Source organism: Ranitomeya variabilis, chromosome 3, assembly GCF_051348905.1.
Source record: "Ranitomeya variabilis isolate aRanVar5 chromosome 3, aRanVar5.hap1, whole genome shotgun sequence".
NCBI lineage: Eukaryota > Metazoa > Chordata > Amphibia > Anura > Dendrobatidae > Ranitomeya > Ranitomeya variabilis.
The window spans coordinates 703,557,972-703,577,480 of record NC_135234.1 but is presented as its reverse complement, the minus strand read 5'-3'; the positions used below and the strand labels follow the sequence as shown (position 1 = coordinate 703,577,480).

Below are 19,509 nucleotides of genomic sequence, written 5' to 3'. Positions count from 1 at the left end.
AAAGTGTAGATTTGTGACGTCACGCATTCCAGATAAAGGGAGCAGACGCTGGCGGTGCGATCTCTACAGCGTTGCAGAGAAAAACATACTTTGAAAGCCGCCGACGGAAGACTAGTCATACAAGTGAGAACTCGACAGCTATTCCCCACCCTCTAGATTGAGAGGTCCCATAGGGAGACACCTGTCACTCAGGGGAGCAGGCTATGAGAAGCCACATAGGACCTGCCTTTCTGACTAGTTTCTCATGTGGCTCGGTCGCTTGCTGCTTTTAACCCCTTCCCGACGTGGCCAATTTCCCGTTTCGTTTTTCCTCCCCTTCCTCCCGGAGCCATAGTTTTATTTTTTTGTCAACATAGATGGATCGCCCCCTGGGTAGGGCAATGGGGTAATCGGCACCGGGTCCTTCGGTTCGGGGGATGTCACAGTGGCTGACCCGGTCCGTGGCCCTTGGGGGTGTCCAGTAAAAGAGTTTATATATGGGAAAGGTCTTTAAAGGGATAATGTTCATGACGCCAGCTGTGGTATTCGGTCAGGGTGACAGACGCTGCTTAGGGGTCCGCTGGGGTGATGTTATGGCAGCTTGATGGTATACCTTCCCACAGGTGAAGTGTATCCCCAGGGCTTCCCAGAGTGTAGATGGTGAATGGTGTGAGGCGCAGTGAAGAACGAGGACACAAGGTTGCAGTCTCTTTACCTTTACTGAAGGCTTCAGTGTCCACAGTCCAGGGTACGGACCACAGGGTCGGCAGAGTCCCGCCGGTCTGAAGGCAAATCCAGAGTCTCCTTATCCAGGTGGAGTTCAATAGTCTTCCTATGCGCACAGTAACACAGTAGGTCCTTACTTGCATAAGCTCCAATAAGGTCCTCACCGTTATTACTCCTCTCACTGTTCCCCGTGGTCGGATAGAACAAAAGACGTATGACTGGTGACTTGAGACTTTGGTTAGGGACTCTAGCACGCCCCAGCCTCTTTAAGGTTGCCACCTTGCCTCCTGTGTATAAAGGGCAGACAGGTAACTTGGAATCGCCTGCCCTGCCGGTCTCTGAAGCAAGGCGTAGAGCACTTACTCCCTCGGTATTCCGGCTACCGGATCGCGCACCAGAAGGATGCAGCTTCTCTCGGCCACTCTCCTCTCTGGTATCCACTTGTTGCTATGCCTTCGTTTCTCACTCACTGCAATACACTTCTCTTCAATGTCTCTTTCTGTCATGGTTCCCAATGGCAAGGGAAAGTCAGAGAACATAAATAACAGAACAGCTCTTGGGTGATGGAATCTCGAGCTGACCGTGAGCTAAACCTATCACACAACTAACAGTGGCCGGGTGACGTACCTACGTTTTATCCCTAGACGCCCAGCGCCAGCCGGAGGACTAACTAACCATAATAGAGGAAAAGACAGACCTGGCTTACCTCTAGGGAAATTCCCCCAAAAAGGAGACAGAAGCCCCCCACATATATTGACGGTGAGTTCAGAGGAAAAGACATACGTAGTATGAAGGTAGGTTCAGCAAAGCGAGGTCCGCTTACTAGATAGCAAGAAGATACAATAGGGAACTTCACGGTCAGCTGAAAACCCTATTAAAATACCATCCCGAAATTACTTTAAGACTCATGTGTCAACTCATGACACCGGAGTGGCAATTTCGGCCCACAAGAGCTTCCAGCTACAGAAAAATAACATAACTGTGAACTGGAACAAAAATGCAAAACAAACTTAGGACTAAGAGTCCAACTTAGCTGATAGTAGTCTAGAAGCAGGAACATGCAACAGAAAGGCTCTGGTTACATTGATGGCAGGCACTAGAATAACTGAGCAGCAAGGCTAAATAGGATACTCCCATATCCTGATGGAAACAGGTGAACAGAGAAAGTGAAGCACACAAGTCCAGTACCACCAGTGACCACCGGGGGAGCCCAAAAACCAAATTCACAACAGTACCCCCCCCCCTCAAGGAGGGGGCACCGAACCCTCACAAGAACCACCAGGGCGATCAGGATGAGCCCTATGAAAGGCACTGACCAAATCAGAGGCATGAACATCAGAGGCTGTCACCCAAGAATTATCCTCCTGACCGTAGCCCTTCCACTTGACCAGATACTGAAGTTTCCGTCTGGAAACACGGGAGTCCAAGATCTTCTCCACAACGTACTCCAATTCACCCTCAACCAACACCGGAGCGGGAGGCTCAACGGAAGGCACAACCGGTACCTCATACCTGCGCAATAATGACCGATGGAAGACATTATGGATAGAAAAAGATGCTGGGAGGTCCAATCGAAAGGACACGGGGTTAAGAATCTCCAAAATCTTATACGGGCCGATGAACCGAGGCTTAAACTTAGGAGAAGAAACCCTCATAGGGACAAAACGAGAAGACAACCACACCAAGTCCCCAACACGAAGACGAGGACCAACACGACGATGGCGGTTAGCAAAATGCCGAGTCTTTTCCTGGGACAACTCCAAATTGTCCACCACCTGTCCCCAAATCCGATGCAACCTATCCACCACAGTATCCACTCCAGGACAATCCGAAGACTCCACCTGACCGGAAGAAAAACGAGGATGAAACCCCGAATTGCAAAAGAAAGGAGAAACCAAAGTGGCAGAACTAGCCCGATTATTGAGGGCAAACTCCGCCAACGGCAAAAAGGCAACCCAGTCATCCTGATCTGCAGACACAAAACACCTCAAATAAGTCTCCAAGGTCTGATTAGTTCGCTCAGTCTGGCCATTAGTCTGAGGATGGAACGCAGACGAAAAAGACAAATCAATGCCCATCCTAGCACAGAACGCCTGCCAAAATCTAGACACGAACTGGGTCCCCCTGTCAGAAACGATATTCTCCAGAATACCATGCAAGCGAACCACATTTTGAAAAAACAGAGGAACCAACTCGGATGAGGAAGGCAACTTAGGCAAGGGCACCAAATGAACCATCTTTGAAAAACGGTCACACACCACCCAGATGACAGACATTTTCTGAGAAACAGGGAGATCAGAAATAAAATCCATCGAGATGTGAGTCCAAGGCCTCTTCGGAATAGGCAAAGATAACAACAATCCGCTAGCCCGAGAACAACAAGGTTTGGCCCGAGCACAAACATCACAAGACTGCACAAAAACTCGTACATCTCGAGACAGGGAAGGCCACCAGAAGGACCTAGCCACCAAATCCCTGGTACCAAAGATCCCGGGATGACCTGCCAACACAGAAGAATGAACCTCCGTGATGACTCTACTGGTCCAATCATCAGGAACAAACAGTCTACCAGGCGGGCAACGATCAGGTCTATCCGCCTGAAACTCCTGCAAAGCCCGTCGCAGGTCTGGGGAAACAGCAGATAATATCACCCCATCCTTAAGGATACCTGTAGGTTCAGAATCACCAGGGGAATCAGGCTCAAAACTCCTAGAAAGGGCATCCGCCTTCACATTTTTAGAACCCGGTAAGTATGAGACCACAAAATTAAACCGAGAGAAAAACAACGACCAGCGCGCCTGTCTAGGATTCAAGCGCCTGGCAGACTCAAGATAAATCAAATTCTTGTGATCGGTCAATACCACCACCTGATGTCTAGCCCCCTCAAGCCAATGACGCCACTCCTCAAAAGCCCACTTCATAGCCAAAAGCTCCCGATTACCAATATCATAATTTCGCTCGGCGGGCGAAAATTTTCGAGAAAAGAACGCACAAGGTCTCATCACGGAGCAGTCGGAACTTTTCTGCGACAAGACCGCCCCAAAGCCAGAAAAAACGCATCCACATTGAGCAACGCAGGATCCCCTGGTGCCAATGCAAATGCCCAGTTTTGAGGGTCACCCCGCAGCAAGGAAATTACTATCTTAACCTGCTGTGCGGGATCTCCAGCGGAGCGAGATCTCAGGGAAAGAAATAATTTACAATTATTTTTGAAATTCAGGAAACGAGATCTATCCCCGGAGAAAAATTCTGGTATAGGAATTCTAGGTTCAGATATAGGAGCATGAATAACAAAATCCTGTAAATTTTGAACCTTCATAGCAAGATTATTCAAACCTGTAGCCAAACTCTGAGGATCCATTTTAATCAGGTGAGATCAGAGCCATTCAAGGATTAGAAGGAGAGAGAGAGACAAAGGCTGCAATTAGAGCAGAAATGCAACTGAGTCAACTAAAAAGCAAGCTCAGAAGAAAAAAAAAATAAAAATCTGCAGACTTCTTTTTCTCTCCTTTCTTCTGCCAACGGTTTTAACCCTTGGCCGGCCATACTGTCATGGTTCCCAATGGCAAGGGAAAGTCAGAGAACATAAATAACAGAACAGCTCTTGGGTGATGGAATCTCGAGCTGACCGTGAGCTAAACCTATCATACAACTAACAGTGGCCGGGTGACGTACCTACGTTTTATCCCTAGACGCCCAGCGCCAGCCGGAGGACTAACTAACCCTAATAGAGGAAAAGACAGACCTGGCTTACCTCTAGGGAAATTCCCCCAAAAAGGAGACAGAAGCCCCCCACATATATTGACGGTGAGTTCAGAGGAAAAGACATACGTAGTATGAAGGTAGGTTCAGCAAAGCGAGGTCCGCTTACTAGATAGCAAGAAGATACAATAGGGAACTTCACGGTCAGCTGAAAACCCTATTAAAATACCATCCCGAAATTACTTTAAGACTCATGTGTCAACTCATGACACCGGAGTGGCAATTTCGGCCCACAAGAGCTTCCAGCTACAGAAAATTAACATAACTGTGAACTGGAACAAAAATGCAAAACAAACTTAGGACTAAGAGTCCAACTTAGCTGATAGTAGTCTAGAAGCAGGAACATGCAACAGAAAGGCTCTGGTTACATTGATGGCCGGCACTAGAATAACTGAGCAGCAAGGCTAAATAGGATACTCCCATATCCTGATGGAAACAGGTGAACAGAGAAAGTGAAGCACACAAGTCCATTACCACCAGTGACCACCGGGGGAGCCCAAAAACCAAATTCACAACACTTTCTTAGGATGCTGCCGCACGTGGGGCAGGCGCAGCTCCGTGGACCCTCGTCCTCCTCAGACCGCAGTCTGGATCTGACTGGAGCTCACTCCTGCCAGCTTCTCTCTGCTGCTGACTTCTGACTCTGACTGACTTCCTATCCAAACCACCAGTTTTACCCAACTGTGAGGAGTGCCCTAATAGATAGAAGCGTAGCTCCCCCTGGCGGCCTGGAGTGTGAAGTGTGTTGTGTGGATTGTGATACCTGGACAGAAGATCTCCTTTATTGCCTTCAGACGTAATATCGCTCCCCCTGGTGGAAGAACAACATTACTGCAACGACCAGGACTCTGGGGCGCTGCATGAACATGAGGGCTCATTTTTTGGGTTGTACTTTTGCATGACACGATTAATTTTACTACATATTGTACTGAAAAATGAGGGAAAAAATCCAAGCGCTGTGAAATTGTGAAAAAAACGCAATTCTCACATTGTTTTTTGGGAACTGTTTTTACGGCGTACATTTTTGTGTTAAAAATTACCTCACAGTATGATTCTGCTCATCAATACGATTACGGCGATACCAAACATAATAAATGTCAGTGCCGGCGGCGCAGCTATAGCCGCTGCTCTTTCTATACACTGAGCGGTGACTGAACCTGCGCCGGCCGCACCTCTGTGACTGGAAGAGGGAACCTGCAGGGGGGATAAAGTTATTTCCTCCCGGCAGCGGGGCTCTCCGTGTGGGGGCCATGCTGTGTCAGAACACTATTACCCTAGATCCACCGCATTTTAGCAACTTAATAGGCCTCTTTTACATGACAGGTGCCCTATAAGCGGGGTGTCCACTACCTGAACAACCCCTTTTTAAATGAAGTAATCTCCCTTGTAAAATAGCCTCTCCTCCTGTACTGGTGACATTCCAGAGATGTCGTCACTGGGAATACTGGGGTTTGTGTGACTGTTATGCTAAGTTAGCCCTGCTGCCAATCCACGGCTGCACTCACTTCCCTCTGATGAACGTCTGACAAATGGAAGAAGTGAGAGCGCAGCAGCCTAATCACGGCCGGTGATTGGCTGCAGGGCTCATGTTTTATAGCGGTGTCACACAAGCCCCTGCGCCAAAATTGCTAGAACTGCGCCTCTGCGGGAGGCAAGAATAAGTCATGTTGTTTTACGGGTAGCGTGGGGCATTGGAAAAGGGCTTGTCCAAGTAGTGTAGTTTATACTTAGAAATTTAGTGATTTATTGTCGCCTGTAAAAAAAAATCTCGTCCACATTTCTAAACCCTAAAAAAATAAGAATAATATCTATTCAGATATAAAGTACGTAGCATGAAAACTAAAAAATATTATGGTGGATGTTTTTTTATGCAGAATGCCATAATAAATGTATACACATTATTTATTAATCCCAAAATTATACAAAAAAATGTGCAAATCTTCCTTAAAAAAAAAAAAAGAAAATGAAAAAAAAGTTATAACTGATGGAATGCAGGCGGGTAAAGGTAAAATAAAATTCTGGATTAAGCAACAAGGAATTTTCTATATTTATTTTTTAGACGCTACAGGCTATTTTTCTTGCTGGCTGTTTTGTTCCTTGTAATGGGTGACACAGAGCACAATTAATTTCCATGGCACTGCCAGTCTGCAGAGTAACGTATTGAGGCAGCAGTAGCCTGGTAGCTTTGAAACCTGTCATTGCGTGTTTTACACCAGAGCAGACTGCAGTGACAAGAACAAAATACAACTAAATGAGCTTAGGAGCGGAGCGGGCGATGCAGAGCTACAAATTATGTGTGAAGAGATTTTCGGAATAATTATTACATGTTTGCCAGTGGAGCGATGGCATCTAATTTACTGCTGGACTAGGTGGCTGTGCGTTCACTATGACCTCCGGATATTATGGCCAAAGGAGAGCAGTGCCCTGGACTATGTGCTGCCGAGAAAAATAATTTCCTATGTGCATAGAACAATCATATTAACCATTGTCCTAAACAGACTAGAAAATGACGGCTTAAGTGTGCCCGATCGGCGGTCAGGCAACCAGTGAGGCAACCAGTGTAGCTGCACCCGACATTTCACTTTCATAAAAAGGTTAAGAATGATAGAATATAACACATTCTGTAATTACAATGTCTAAATGTTTCTAAACTGCAAGCTAAAAAAATATGCAGCAAGCTATAGGCCCAATTCTTTATTTGCAGGGTTTGTTAATCCTCTTTTTTGTCTTGTGGTGTTCAAGATGTTTTCGTGCCAAATTCTTCAAAATGACACTCGCGGTTCTTTAACTTTGGTCACAGTCATAAATGTTCATTGTTTTTTATTCTAGTTTTATGACTTTTTACTGCAGAAAGTTGCACATTTCCACTAAATGTCAGAAATTTGCATTTTATTTTTTTTAAGCCACGATGAACAAGTTAGTAGAAAACATCTGGAAACCTAATCCTGTCCACAATGTCAAACATTAAAAAAAAGGCAAATAGACTTAAAAAAGACGCAAATTAAAAGAATTTGGAAAATAAAAAAAGTACAACAAAAAGTAAACAAACAAAATACACAAATGGAATAATGAATCAGACCCTTTGTGTTTTACATCTTATCGACATACAATTGCGTCATGTGCCGGCTCCCTAACTCCTGTCATCTTCCCCTGCAGATGATGACTGTGTTATTCAGCCATCATCTACCTTTAGCAGCAGAAGGTTGAGCAGAGCTCTGCCTGCTGCTGTAAACCAGTTGGTTGCCATGACAGACAGGGGTCTGCTGAAGACCCCCGTGCCTGTCATGATAGTTCCCTTTGAAATCCAGCCTCCAGCTGGCGTTCATAGGAGACTGTGATTTTCACTGTACATATCAGTACATATAAAACTGTGTATTACCGTGTATAGTACAAGCAATTTGATAGTCACAGATTCAAGTTCCCTAAGGGGACTAACAAATATACTATAAAGTGGGTGGAACAAAAAGCTGTTTGTTTTTTTTAATATGAAAAAAACAAACAAACATGAAAGTTCAAATCACCCCTGTTTTCCCCCAATTAAAAATAAAGAAATAGGAAAAAAATACCGCACATATGTGGTATCACTACGCCCATAAAAGTCCAATCTATAAAAATTTAAGATTAATTTGAACAGTAAATGACAAACAAAACATCATATCTGCCCAAAAGTAGGTGTAACAAACACGTCTGCTCAGGGCGCATATACTAAGCCATCGCTCAGCCTCATGGGTCAAAAATTAAAAACATTACGGTTCCAATTTTTTTTTTTCTAGCCACAGAATTTTTATTTTTTTTACATGTTTAACATCTCTGTAATTGTACTGACCTAGAGAATATTGTGAACATGGTAAATAAATGAGAGAAAAATTGTGGAATTTCACTTTAGTCACAATTTTGCCTCGCTTGGAATCTATTTCCCACTACCTAGTACATCCCATGATAAACAATAATGGAGTCATTCAAAAGTACAATTCGTTCTGCAAAAAAAACCAATCCCTCGTACGGTTATTTCAAAGGGAAAGTAAAGCCGGTTATGGCTCTTGGAAGAAGAAGAGGAAAGAAAACGTATCAGAAAATCGCCAGGTCAGGAAGGGGTTAAAAAGTGAGCTATGTGGTATTAAATACATAATAATTTTGTTTTGGAGATGACACTTTTTTTTTTTCTCACTCCACCCAAAACGGATTGGGGATCAGCTGCTCTGGTCATACTGTCACCTACCGAGCAGACAGAGCAGAAAGTGACAGTGTGTGACATTACTGCACTCGGTCTCCTCCACTCGGGGATGTTTTCTTCACTCCTTTATTTCCAGACCCTACCCCCAATTTAATTTAATTGCAAGTGTATGCCAGTCTAATGTAAATTATTATTTCACTCTTGCCTACTGTGCATGTTTGAGTAAATATGATTTATTATTTAAAACCTTGTAAGCAGATAATTCTGGCAGCATGCTGGTATAATCTACCCCCAGCTGTGGGAGCTCCAAGCTGTGGTGCAATTTGCAGGTTTCTATACTGTGGAAATTCAGTGCTCTGTATAGAAACCATGCAGAAGACTTCTCCTCTTTGTTCTGTGTAATCACTTCCATATGGGACAATTAATTAGCGGGACACTTATTGTGCTCATCCGTCAGCGCTGGAGGTTTTTAGATGGATACTTTCTTGTAATAATTTACTGAACTGTTTGATGTGCCAACCTAAAATTCTAAATTCTATTCTTTTGTTCAAAATTCTATTATTTTGTTCTGTGCCGACTATTGTAACTTAATGGTATAAAATTAAAGGAAGTCTGATGTAAGGCCCGTAGCCTTGTAGGTCACATGGGCCCTTTCAAAATCGCAACTTTAGTATTTTAATCACTTTTTGTGTTCTGCAGAAACTGAAGTTTAGCAAATTATGCTAATAAGGGTACTCGGCGCCCCCTGGGTGTGGCCAAGTGGCTTGTTGCACCTTGGGTGTGGCCAAGTTGCTCATTGTACCCTGGGTGTGGCCAAGTGGCTCATTGTAGCCTGGGTGTGGCCAAGTGGCTCATTGTATCCTGGGTGTGGCCAAGTGGCTTGTTGCACCCTGGGTGTGGCCAAGTGGCTCGTTGCACCCTGGGTGTGGCCAAGTGGCTCGGTGCACCCTGGGTGTGGCCAAGTGGCTCGGTGCACCCTGGGTGTGGCCAAGTGGCTCGGGGCATCCTGGGTGTGGCCAAGTGGCTCGGTGCACCCTGGGTGTGGCCAAGTAGCTCGGTGCACCCTGGGTGTGGCCAAGTGGCTCGGGGCCTCCTGGGTGTGGCCAAGTGGCTCGGTGCAACCTGGGTGTGGCCAAGTGGCTCGGTGCACCCTGGGTGTGGTCAAGTGGCTTGGTGCACCCTGGGTGTGGCCAAGTGGCTCGGTGCACCCTGGGTGTGGCCAAGTGGCTCCGTGCACCCTGGGTGTGGCCACGTGGCTCCATGCACCCTGGGTGTGGCCAAGTGACTCAGCGCACTATTCGCCCACTGGTTCTGCATGCCCCGCCTCTCCCCCTGGTGATTGATAGCGCTGACTTGCCTGAGCTTTCTCTGCAGTTAGTGCCCACTCCAGGAAAGCCACTGCTGTCAATCACGAATAAGCGGGATCAGACCACCATCATGTGTTTATGGGCCCTCCAGACTGTTCGCTGACCGCTTATATCAGGGTAGACTAGCCGATGCCAGATAATTCTAATAGGGCGCATAGGAGCGTCCCTTTGTGTAGGGGAGTCTGGAGAGAGCTGTCAGCCGAGCTACTATGTGTGGTCAGCTATAAAAGCCCATTTCATTTGTATTCTTTTTTTGTCTTTTTAAAGGAACCTTTCACTACATTTTTTCTTAATGTGAACGAAAGCAAGTTTGATCACCCAGACCGAACTTTCTCTGCCGTGGCAAGATCATGGAGGAACTGCCAAAGAGACACATCCGACGTAAAGGTAAGCAGCAAATCAGCGTGGTATCAGTTACTGACAAAAAGGTAAAAAAAAGCCGTATGTGCAGCAGATAATATAATCGCATGCGTTAGTTTCTACTGTATAGTATTGACAAAGGGGTATTTCCAGAGAGGTGATCCACTGATCGGGGCGTCTATTTGCCAAGGGTCCCGGTGATCTCACCCTGTTGTTTCTGATTGCCGGGGCTCTGACCTCCGTGACACCCACTGAACACCAGAACAAGATGTCACTGACTACGAGGGCCATCCATGTGGCTGTGTGAGCCGACAAAGTGGCATAATTTATAAGTGCTTCTCACTAAATTAGAATATCATCAAAAAGTTAATTTATTTCAGTTCTTCAATACAAGAACGCGGTTATCCGGTTGCTTGTGCACCTTTTTCTACCACACTTTTTCCTTCCACCCAACTCTCTATTAATATGCTTGGATACATCACTCTAAACAGCCAGCTTCTTTAGCAATGACCTTTTGTGGCTTACCCTCCTTGTGGAGTGCGTCAATGACTGCCTTATGGACCTCTGTCAAGTCAGAAGTCTTCCCCATGATTGTGGAACCTACTGAAACAGACTAAGAGACCTTTTTAAACGCTTAGGAAGCCTTTGCAGATGTTTTTTTGTTAATTACCGTATACACTCAAGTATAAGCTGACCCGAGTATAAGCCGAGGTCCCTAATTTTGCTACAAAAACCTGGAAAACTTATTGACTCGAGTATAAGCCTAGGTGGGGAAATGCAGCAGCTACTGGTAAATTTCAAAAATAAAAATAGATACCAATAAAAGTAAAATTAATTGAGACATCAGTAGGTTAAGTGTTTTTGAATATCTATATTGAATCAGGAGCCCCATATAATGCTGGATACAGTTCATGATGGGCCCCATAAGATGCTCCATACAAAAATATGCCCCATATAATGCTGCACAAAGGTTAATGGCCCCATAAGATGCTCCATAGAATAATATGCCTCATATGCTGCTGCGATAAAAAAAAAAAAATGACATGCTCACCTTTTGTCGCTGGGGGCCAGGTGCTGGTGTCATGAGCAGGTGGGGTCACCGGCGCGCTATGGAGGCCAGGTGCAGGAGTCGCCGCTGGCTCAGGCTCCCCCAGCACTTGCGATATTCACCTGTCCCCGTTCCACCACTGCGCGTCGCTGTGTCTTCCGGGTCTCTGCAGTGACTGTTCAGGCAGAAGGCGCTCACTAAACACATCATCGCACCCTCTGACCTGAACGTCACAGCCAGAGGACACAGAAGACACAGCCCGGCAGTGGAACAGGGACAGGTGAATATCGCATGGCTCACCCTCCCCCCGTCATACTCACCCTCCTGGCGTGGTCTCTGCACTTCCCTGCTTCTCCGTCATCTCGGGGCCGGCAGCTCCTTCCAGTGCTGAGCGGTCACATGTTACCGCTCATTAAAATAATGAATATGCACTCCACCCTGTAAGATTGCACTTACTTACGGGTTGGGGAATACTCGCTTGGCAGCGATATAACACACAGCAAGGCGTTTTCTTCAAAAGTTCAACTGGGTTTATTACTCCATAACCCCAGTGGCAGAAAATACAAAACAACAATCTTCATAGCACGGCAAAACAAAGTTACAATATTCACAGCATGACTCTGTTCCATCAGGACTGTGACCATACACTCTTGGTCGAGTAAAATATTCAGGCTCGCTCTGGAGCCAAACACACAGTCTGGTATTACCTGCTGACTCCTTGTCAGTCCACTGGGAAAGCTGCCCACGGGGATCACCAACTTGCCTGGGTGGCACACATTAGTTAGTCCAGACCCACCGGAGGACGGTAGCTTCCCCAAGTTCCACTGTGCGCTGCTCAGGGATCCGGTCCTACTCCCAGGACCTCCCACGCTGCTCCGGGATCCGGTCCTGCTCCCAGGACCTCCCAACACCAGCATGTGCTTTCCAGGAAGCCTCCTCCCAGGTCTTCCAACACAGGAACATACACAGGGCCCATGTGACCCATACCCTGGTCACATTATGTACCTTGTAACCACACCCCATAGGTGAGGTATATCACATGGGCTGATCACGTGATCATGACATCACTACAGGTCCTCATACTTCTGCAGGGAAAAAGGTACAGTGAGTGCCCTCACCCAGTGGTGAGGTATATGGGTAGCCAGACCCTCCCATCTCTCATAGCTACCCGCAACCCGGACGCAGGTGCACTAAATGACATCTTCAGTGCTTACGTGCTCTAAAGACAAGATACTCCGGGTTGCATCTCAGGGAGCATCCATCCCTGTGACACATACCTCCCATTAACCACAATGCCGGACACTGTCTCACTACCACATCCATGCATACCCATGGCCTCAATATGCCTCCGTGCGTATACTGGAGAGACCATGCAGCGCCCCCTACCTGTTACAGGAGTCACTGCATCACAACCCCTATGGGAGTGGAGTTGCGTCCATATTCATTACTTTAATGAGCGGTACCATGTGACCGCTCAGCACTGGAAGGAGCTGGCGGCTTTGGGACGACAGAGAAGCGGGGAAGTGCAGAGACAACGTCAGGAGGGAGTGAGTATGATGTGACAGTCGCCACTTCTGCCGCTACCCCTCCCCCCGCCGACCCCCTGGGACAATGACTCAAGTATAAGCCGAAAGGGGCACTTTCAGCCTAAAAAAATGGGCTGAAAATCTCGGCTTATAGTATATACGGTATTCTATTTTACTGGGATAATGACTTGTGGGTTTTCATTGGCTGTAAGCCATAATCATCAACATTAACAGAAATAAACACTTGAAATAGATCACTCTGTTTGTAATGATTCTATATAATATATGAGTTTCACTTTTTGTATTGAAGAACTGAAATAAATTTTTGATGATATTCTAACTTAGTGAGAATCACCTGTATGTAGGGACACACCCCATGGTGTTTCTTTGCATGCTGGGTCTTGTGAGAACGCACCACAAAATCCCATGTATAATGTAAATGATTATTTTATAGTATTTATAATTGTGCACATGCAATTTTATAGTGCTGCCACATGGAGCCCTGGATTTAAAGGGGTATTTCCATCTTGGCCATTTGTAGCAGAGATACCTGTATATATGTGGCGGGGATTATGGCTACAGCAGACCGGGCTGTGCTTCACTGTGTTGAGTCCTTATCAGTCCCCGGCTTACTAATATAGGAATCCAAGTAATGACACGCAGCACAAGAGTTGTGTGATCATATGCAGGGATCGCCCAGGAGCTCGCCTCTGACTCAGTGGGCTCACCCCTCCTGTTTATATAGGAATGAGATAAGCATTTACAGACATGCGTACAAGTGCTCATATTCTCTAACAAAAGAGTATCTATTCTACTGATAACGTTCAACTTCTGGAATGTAGGTTAAAGGTCACAATAACAAGAAGGAATGCGTCCATAAAAGGAAATGTCTACCTTGCTCAAGTTTGCTCATATGAGCCAGACGTTTCTGAATAGGAAGACAAAATGGATTCTTCAATCTGATCTCTACAATTCCCCCTTTGACATATTCCTTTTATAATCTATCACAAATCCCCCTTTAACATATCCATATTTTAGATTACCACAGGGCCAAAGACAAAGCCTTTATTTTTGGTATTACACATGTACACACTTATATTATTAATAAGAAAATCAAATCTACTATCAATTCTTCCGTTTAACTCTCACAACCTTTTCTTTGTTCTGCAATAAGTATACTAAAATATAAAAACAAAAATTAGTACGGTAATATTAATTAGAATCACTAGAGGATAACATAAGAATAAAGAAGAAAATTTATACTCTTGCATCTATTACACAAAATTTATCTGTGCATACTGAGATACTCTTGAGCACAATCTGAAATAGTACGTATATGACTACAATAATCATAACTATATGTATTATGCTCTGCATGATCCCAGCAACCCACCCACCAATCCCTCTGAACCAGTTGGCTGGGTTGAGAAAAGAGAAAGTATCAGACCACCAGCTATCCTTATTCTGGTCATTGTCTTTATCATACTGATCTCTGAGTCGTTGTACGTCCTTTAATTTAAATGTCATGTACTAATTTTCTATGATGTTGCACGAATCTATTATTCAAAGGGGTTAAAGAATTTAGTCTATCCCATGCCTCCGTTGAGGTTAATACTATTAACATCAATGTTATGAGTTTTATACTGCTCTTTTGCAATGGCTTGCATGTATCCATGATGCCTTTCCTTCAAGCTTGACTGATGTAGGTGTTGTTAACAGGACTTGGAAGGGTCCGTCAAATCTTGGTTCAAGAGCCTTTCTGGTGTGTCTTTTTACATAGACTTGATCACCTGGTTCCAACTTGTGACTCCCTTCAGTGTTGTCAGGATCTGGAAGGGAAGCAAAAACTTGTGCATGCACCTTAGTTAATTGTTTCTGAAGATTTTGCACATAAGAAGTCAATGATTCAATATTTAACACAAGTTGTTGTGGAAAATAACATCCTAAATTGGCAGTCCTGCCAAACAAAATTTCATATGGAGACAGTTTAGTCTTACCCCTTGGGGTATTGCGTATTGAGTAAAAGGCCAGTGGAAGGCATTCTGTCCAAGGCTTTCCTGTTTCAGCCATGGCTTTCTGTATTTTTAATTTTAAAGTTCCATTCATGCGTTCCACCTTACCGGAACTTTGAGGATGGTACGGAGTGTGTAACTGACTTTCAACACCCAACATTTTCAGTACATTTTGAAATATTTCTCCAGTGAAATGAGTACCCCTATCTGACTCGATCACTCCAGGGAGACCGTAACGGGGTATCAGTTCGGCAACTAGCTTTACAGCAGTGTTTTTAGCTGAAGCCTTCCGAACTGGATAGGCCTCTGGCCACCCTGAGAACATGTCCACACACACCAACACATACTCATACCCATTACTTTTTGGCAGCTGGATAAAGTCTATTTGTAATCGCTGAAACGGATAGAGAGGTCGGACGTGGTGCTTCATAGGGGTCTTTGTTGTCTGTCCGGGATTATGTGCCAGGCATATAGCGCATGTTGCACAATAGTCTCTTGCGTAGTTGCCAAAACCTGGAGCCAACCAGACTTGCTTTGCCAGTAGTGTCATTGCATTTGCAGACACATGAGTAGGGTGGTGCAGTCCACCAACTACAATCGGATACCAGGCTCTAGGTAGACATATTAGTCCATCTTTCTTCCAAATTCCTGCTTGTTCTTCTGCCCCTTCCTTTTTCCACCTGTCCCTCTCCTCTTCTCCTGCATCTTCCTGTGCTTGTCTCAGTCTATCTTCAGTATTTTCTGTGGGGTTTACAGTATGAACCTGCTGTAAGGGTTTGACCGCTGCTGCCTTGGCTGCTTTATCAGCCCTATCATTTCCCCTAGATTCCCTAGTGTCGAGTCTCACATGTGCAGCTACCTTAATTACTGCTACTTCTTTTGTTTCTTGTGCAGCCTCTAAGATCTGTTTGATCAGAGAAGCATGTTTTACAGGTTGTCCTGACGCTGTCATGTAACCTCTAGCTCTCCAGATTACTCCAAAATCAAACACAATACCATGTGCATACCTAGAATCAGTGTATATATTAGCTGTCTGATTCTCAGCTATTTTTAGCGCTTCAATCAATGCTGTTAGTTCTGCTTCTTGTGCAGACTGTTTCGGTGGAAGAGGTTCTGCTTTGAGAGTTTCAGATTCTGACACAACTGCATACCCTGTATGGAAATTACCTGTGTCATCTGCAAACCTACTACCGTCTATAAACAGCTCTAAATCTGGATTTTGAAGTGGTGTTTCGGATACATTGGGTAAGCCTACCGTTTCTTGTAAAATGAGCTCTGTACAATCATGTGTGTCTGTAGGGAAAAAATTTGCGTGTGGATCAGTGTCCTTATTCCCCCCTTCAGACTCGAGAGGTAGCAGTGTTGCTAAATTAAGAGTCTGAAGCCTAGCAAATGTGATAGTCTGGTAGCCCTAACGCTGGAGCTGAAACAAGGGCATCTTTTAATTGTTGGAACGAAATCTGACCTTCTTTTGTCAACAAATAAGGTTCACTTTTTACACAGTCATACAGTGGTTGCATTAGTTGACTGGCATGTATAATCCATTGTCTACAATGAGACACTATTCCTAAAAATGCTCGTAGCTGTTTATGATTTCTAGGCTCATTCATCTGTCTTATTGCTTCAGTTCTTTGAGGTGTAAGATGCTTTTTACCTTGAGAAATGCAATGACCTAGAAAGACCACTTTGATCTGACAAACTTGTAGCTTTTGTCTATTCACTTTACACCCTTCTTTTCCTAGAAAACATAGTAAACTCACAGTGGACCTTTCTGCTGTTTCTAGATCTGGGCAGCAAAGTAGTAGGTCATCCACATACTGCAAAATTACTACCTGTGATTCAGGTTCAAACCTTTGAAGAACTGTTTGTAGGGCATTTGAATAAAGAGTAGGGGAGTGTATCATTCCCTGTGGAAGGCGTGTCCACGCCAACTGTTTGCCCTTAAATGTAAATGCAAACAAATGCCAACTATCTTGGTGTAAAGGAACCGAGAAAAATGCATTTGAAAGATCTATTACAGTAAACACTTGAGAACTGGCTGGTATCTGTGATAGTAACGTATGAGGATTGGGTACAACTGGGGTGATTGGATCTAGAACTTTGTTTATTTCTCTTAGATCATGTACCATACGATATTTGGGCATAGAACCCTTATCAAGAGTTCTCTTCTTGACTGGATACAGAGGAGTGTTAGCAGGTGATTGTATCTCTACCAAAACTCCTTTCTCTCTATATCCCTCTATCTGTTTTGTAATTGCTAATTCCTGCTGGGCACTCACAGGGTATTGTCTGAGCTGTGGGAGAACAGTTCCTGGTTGCACAGATAGTTTTACAGGAGAGATATGCAATAATCCCACATCAGTGTCACCCTGTGCCCACAGTGTTTCTGGGACCATTGAGAGATCTAGATCTGTGGTGTACTCTTTTTCTTCAGCATAATCCTCAAAAGCCTGAATTCTGACATATTGTTCTAATGTTTCTGCATCATCAGGGATAGTCAACATAACTGTGCCATCTTCCCTAAAATTGATGTTAGCTTCTAATTTCTTTAGTACATCAGTTCCTAACAGACATGTTGGGGCACCTCTGGCATACAAAAATCTGGATGCAAAACATTTAGGTCCTAATGAGACCTCTAGGGGCACAGTATATGGCAGTGTTCGAATTACCCCATCATAACCCTCAGCAAAAGTTGTTTGTTCTGAAATATCTTCCGGATTTGGAAGAAAATCTTGATTCAAAATTGAGGAAGTTGCACCTGTATCTATCAAAAATGGAATCTCTCTCCCCCCCACATTCTAGCTGGTAGGGAAGTTTGTAACACATCGAGTCAATCTGAATCTGATATGGGACCATCTATGATGGTAGATTTCTGCTGATTGGCCGTTTGGAGAGGGTTATTTCTGGGAACAAATTTGCCTGACTTTATATCTGCCAACTTCTTCCTGCATTCTCTCTGAAAATGTCCTGGCTTCTTACAGTAGTGGCAAGGAAAATTGTGTCTCACTCTTCCTCCTGTATTAGCTTGTGCTATTCTAACAGGCTTACGATTCTCTCTCATATCCATGGCTATTCCTAAACATCGTTGTTTCACAATATTTGGTTGTTCAATTGTTCTCCAATCTGGAGTAGAGGATTTAAATTTTTCTCTGATTTTCGGATCTAGCCCCTCTATTAATTGTTTTGTAAAAAAGTCTCCTTACTGAAGCATCAGTCAAATCCAATCCTTCATCCCTAAAGCTATTTTCTAGTTCTTGACTATATTCTTCAATACTTTGCCCAAATTTCTGCATAATCACACCTGTTGATCCCCTTTCCCTCTGTTTTCCTCCTTCTGCTCTTCCAGATGGTACAAATGATTGGGCTTTTGGATCTAGGTAAGGTGGTGGGATTATATCACAACTTTTTCCCTTTCCCATGATCCATTTGGAAGTGTCTGGATCATACTTCCAATTCTCCTCTTTAGCTGTTTTTGAGACCTCTATCATACAGTGTATGATTTCTTCCCACCCATTGTCTTTAATAATTCCACCTCGTTCTTTACTCAGTCTTTCCCATTCTGTACTGAACATAAGTGCTTCTGAAATTCCCAATTTTCCTCTTACCCTTCTAATCTGCTTTCTGACTGCCTTTCCACATCTTTCCTGTATGATATCTGCTGCTTCCACTTGTCCTAAGACAGTTTTGGTCTGTTTATTTCTCATTTTAGCTATTTCTACCCCAGGTGACGTTTGGACAATCACTGTGGTGATGTCTCGTTGCCTTCTCTCCTAGGGAGCTAAAATATCCTTTCAATATTTGCTATTTCTACCCCAGGTGACGTTTGGACAACCACTTCCTCTGTTGGTGGCGTCTCGTTGCCTTCTCTCCTAGGGAGCTAAAATATTGAAGGGCTTGTCTGCTCCGTTTCTTCTAATATGCAGGACGTACTTAAGTGCTATTATGCACACAGACCCAGCAACACCATACAGATCACAAAACTTTCTGTGTCAGTTACCATACTTGTCCCAGGCTCATGAAAACCGCGTCCTGGGCTCATTCTATCACACCTTATCCAGGGAATGTAGAAACAAGTTCTATAGGAGAGTCAAGCATGGGCGGAGGTCTCCCAGAAGGACGCTACCTCATAACCCAGTTAGGCTGACTTCACCAATAACCTTGTTCTAACAATCGTGGCTTATTGTTCTACGTACTTCTATTCTTCTTTCACAACATGTCACAACCTTCACACTGCTCACACACTGTTCACACACTGTTCACACACTGCCAGGGACTAGACTCATAAATCTATACAATATGGTAACCCGAGTTCTATAGGTATCCACTCACTACTAGACTAACCCAGCATGACACGGCTCATAGAGATCTTTCGGATAATACAGGGCAGATAAAAGAGAACTAATAATGTCTCTTACCTGGCCAGGTTTTTTTCATTTGCCGTCCATTATCCCAGATCTCCGTTGTCCGTATCCGCAGGTAAATCTTGAGTAAATACTCTCACCTCGGGTCCCTGTTCGAGCGCCAGGAAATGTTGAGTCCTTATCAGTCCCCGGCT

General features: G+C 44.5%; 1 protein-coding gene across 6 annotated transcripts in view; it reads left to right on the top strand.

Annotated features, from left to right (window-relative positions):
- Window positions 1-19,509, top strand: part of NBEA (neurobeachin) — an 838,139-nt gene that overhangs the window by 720,853 nt on the left and 97,777 nt on the right. For all 6 annotated transcript variants that reach the window (XM_077298228.1, XM_077298226.1, XM_077298223.1 and 3 more), the window contains one exon: window positions 10,276-10,395. In XM_077298228.1, the coding sequence (XP_077154343.1) occupies window positions 10,276-10,395 (120 nt within the window). The remainder of the gene's footprint in view (window positions 1-10,275; window positions 10,396-19,509) is intronic.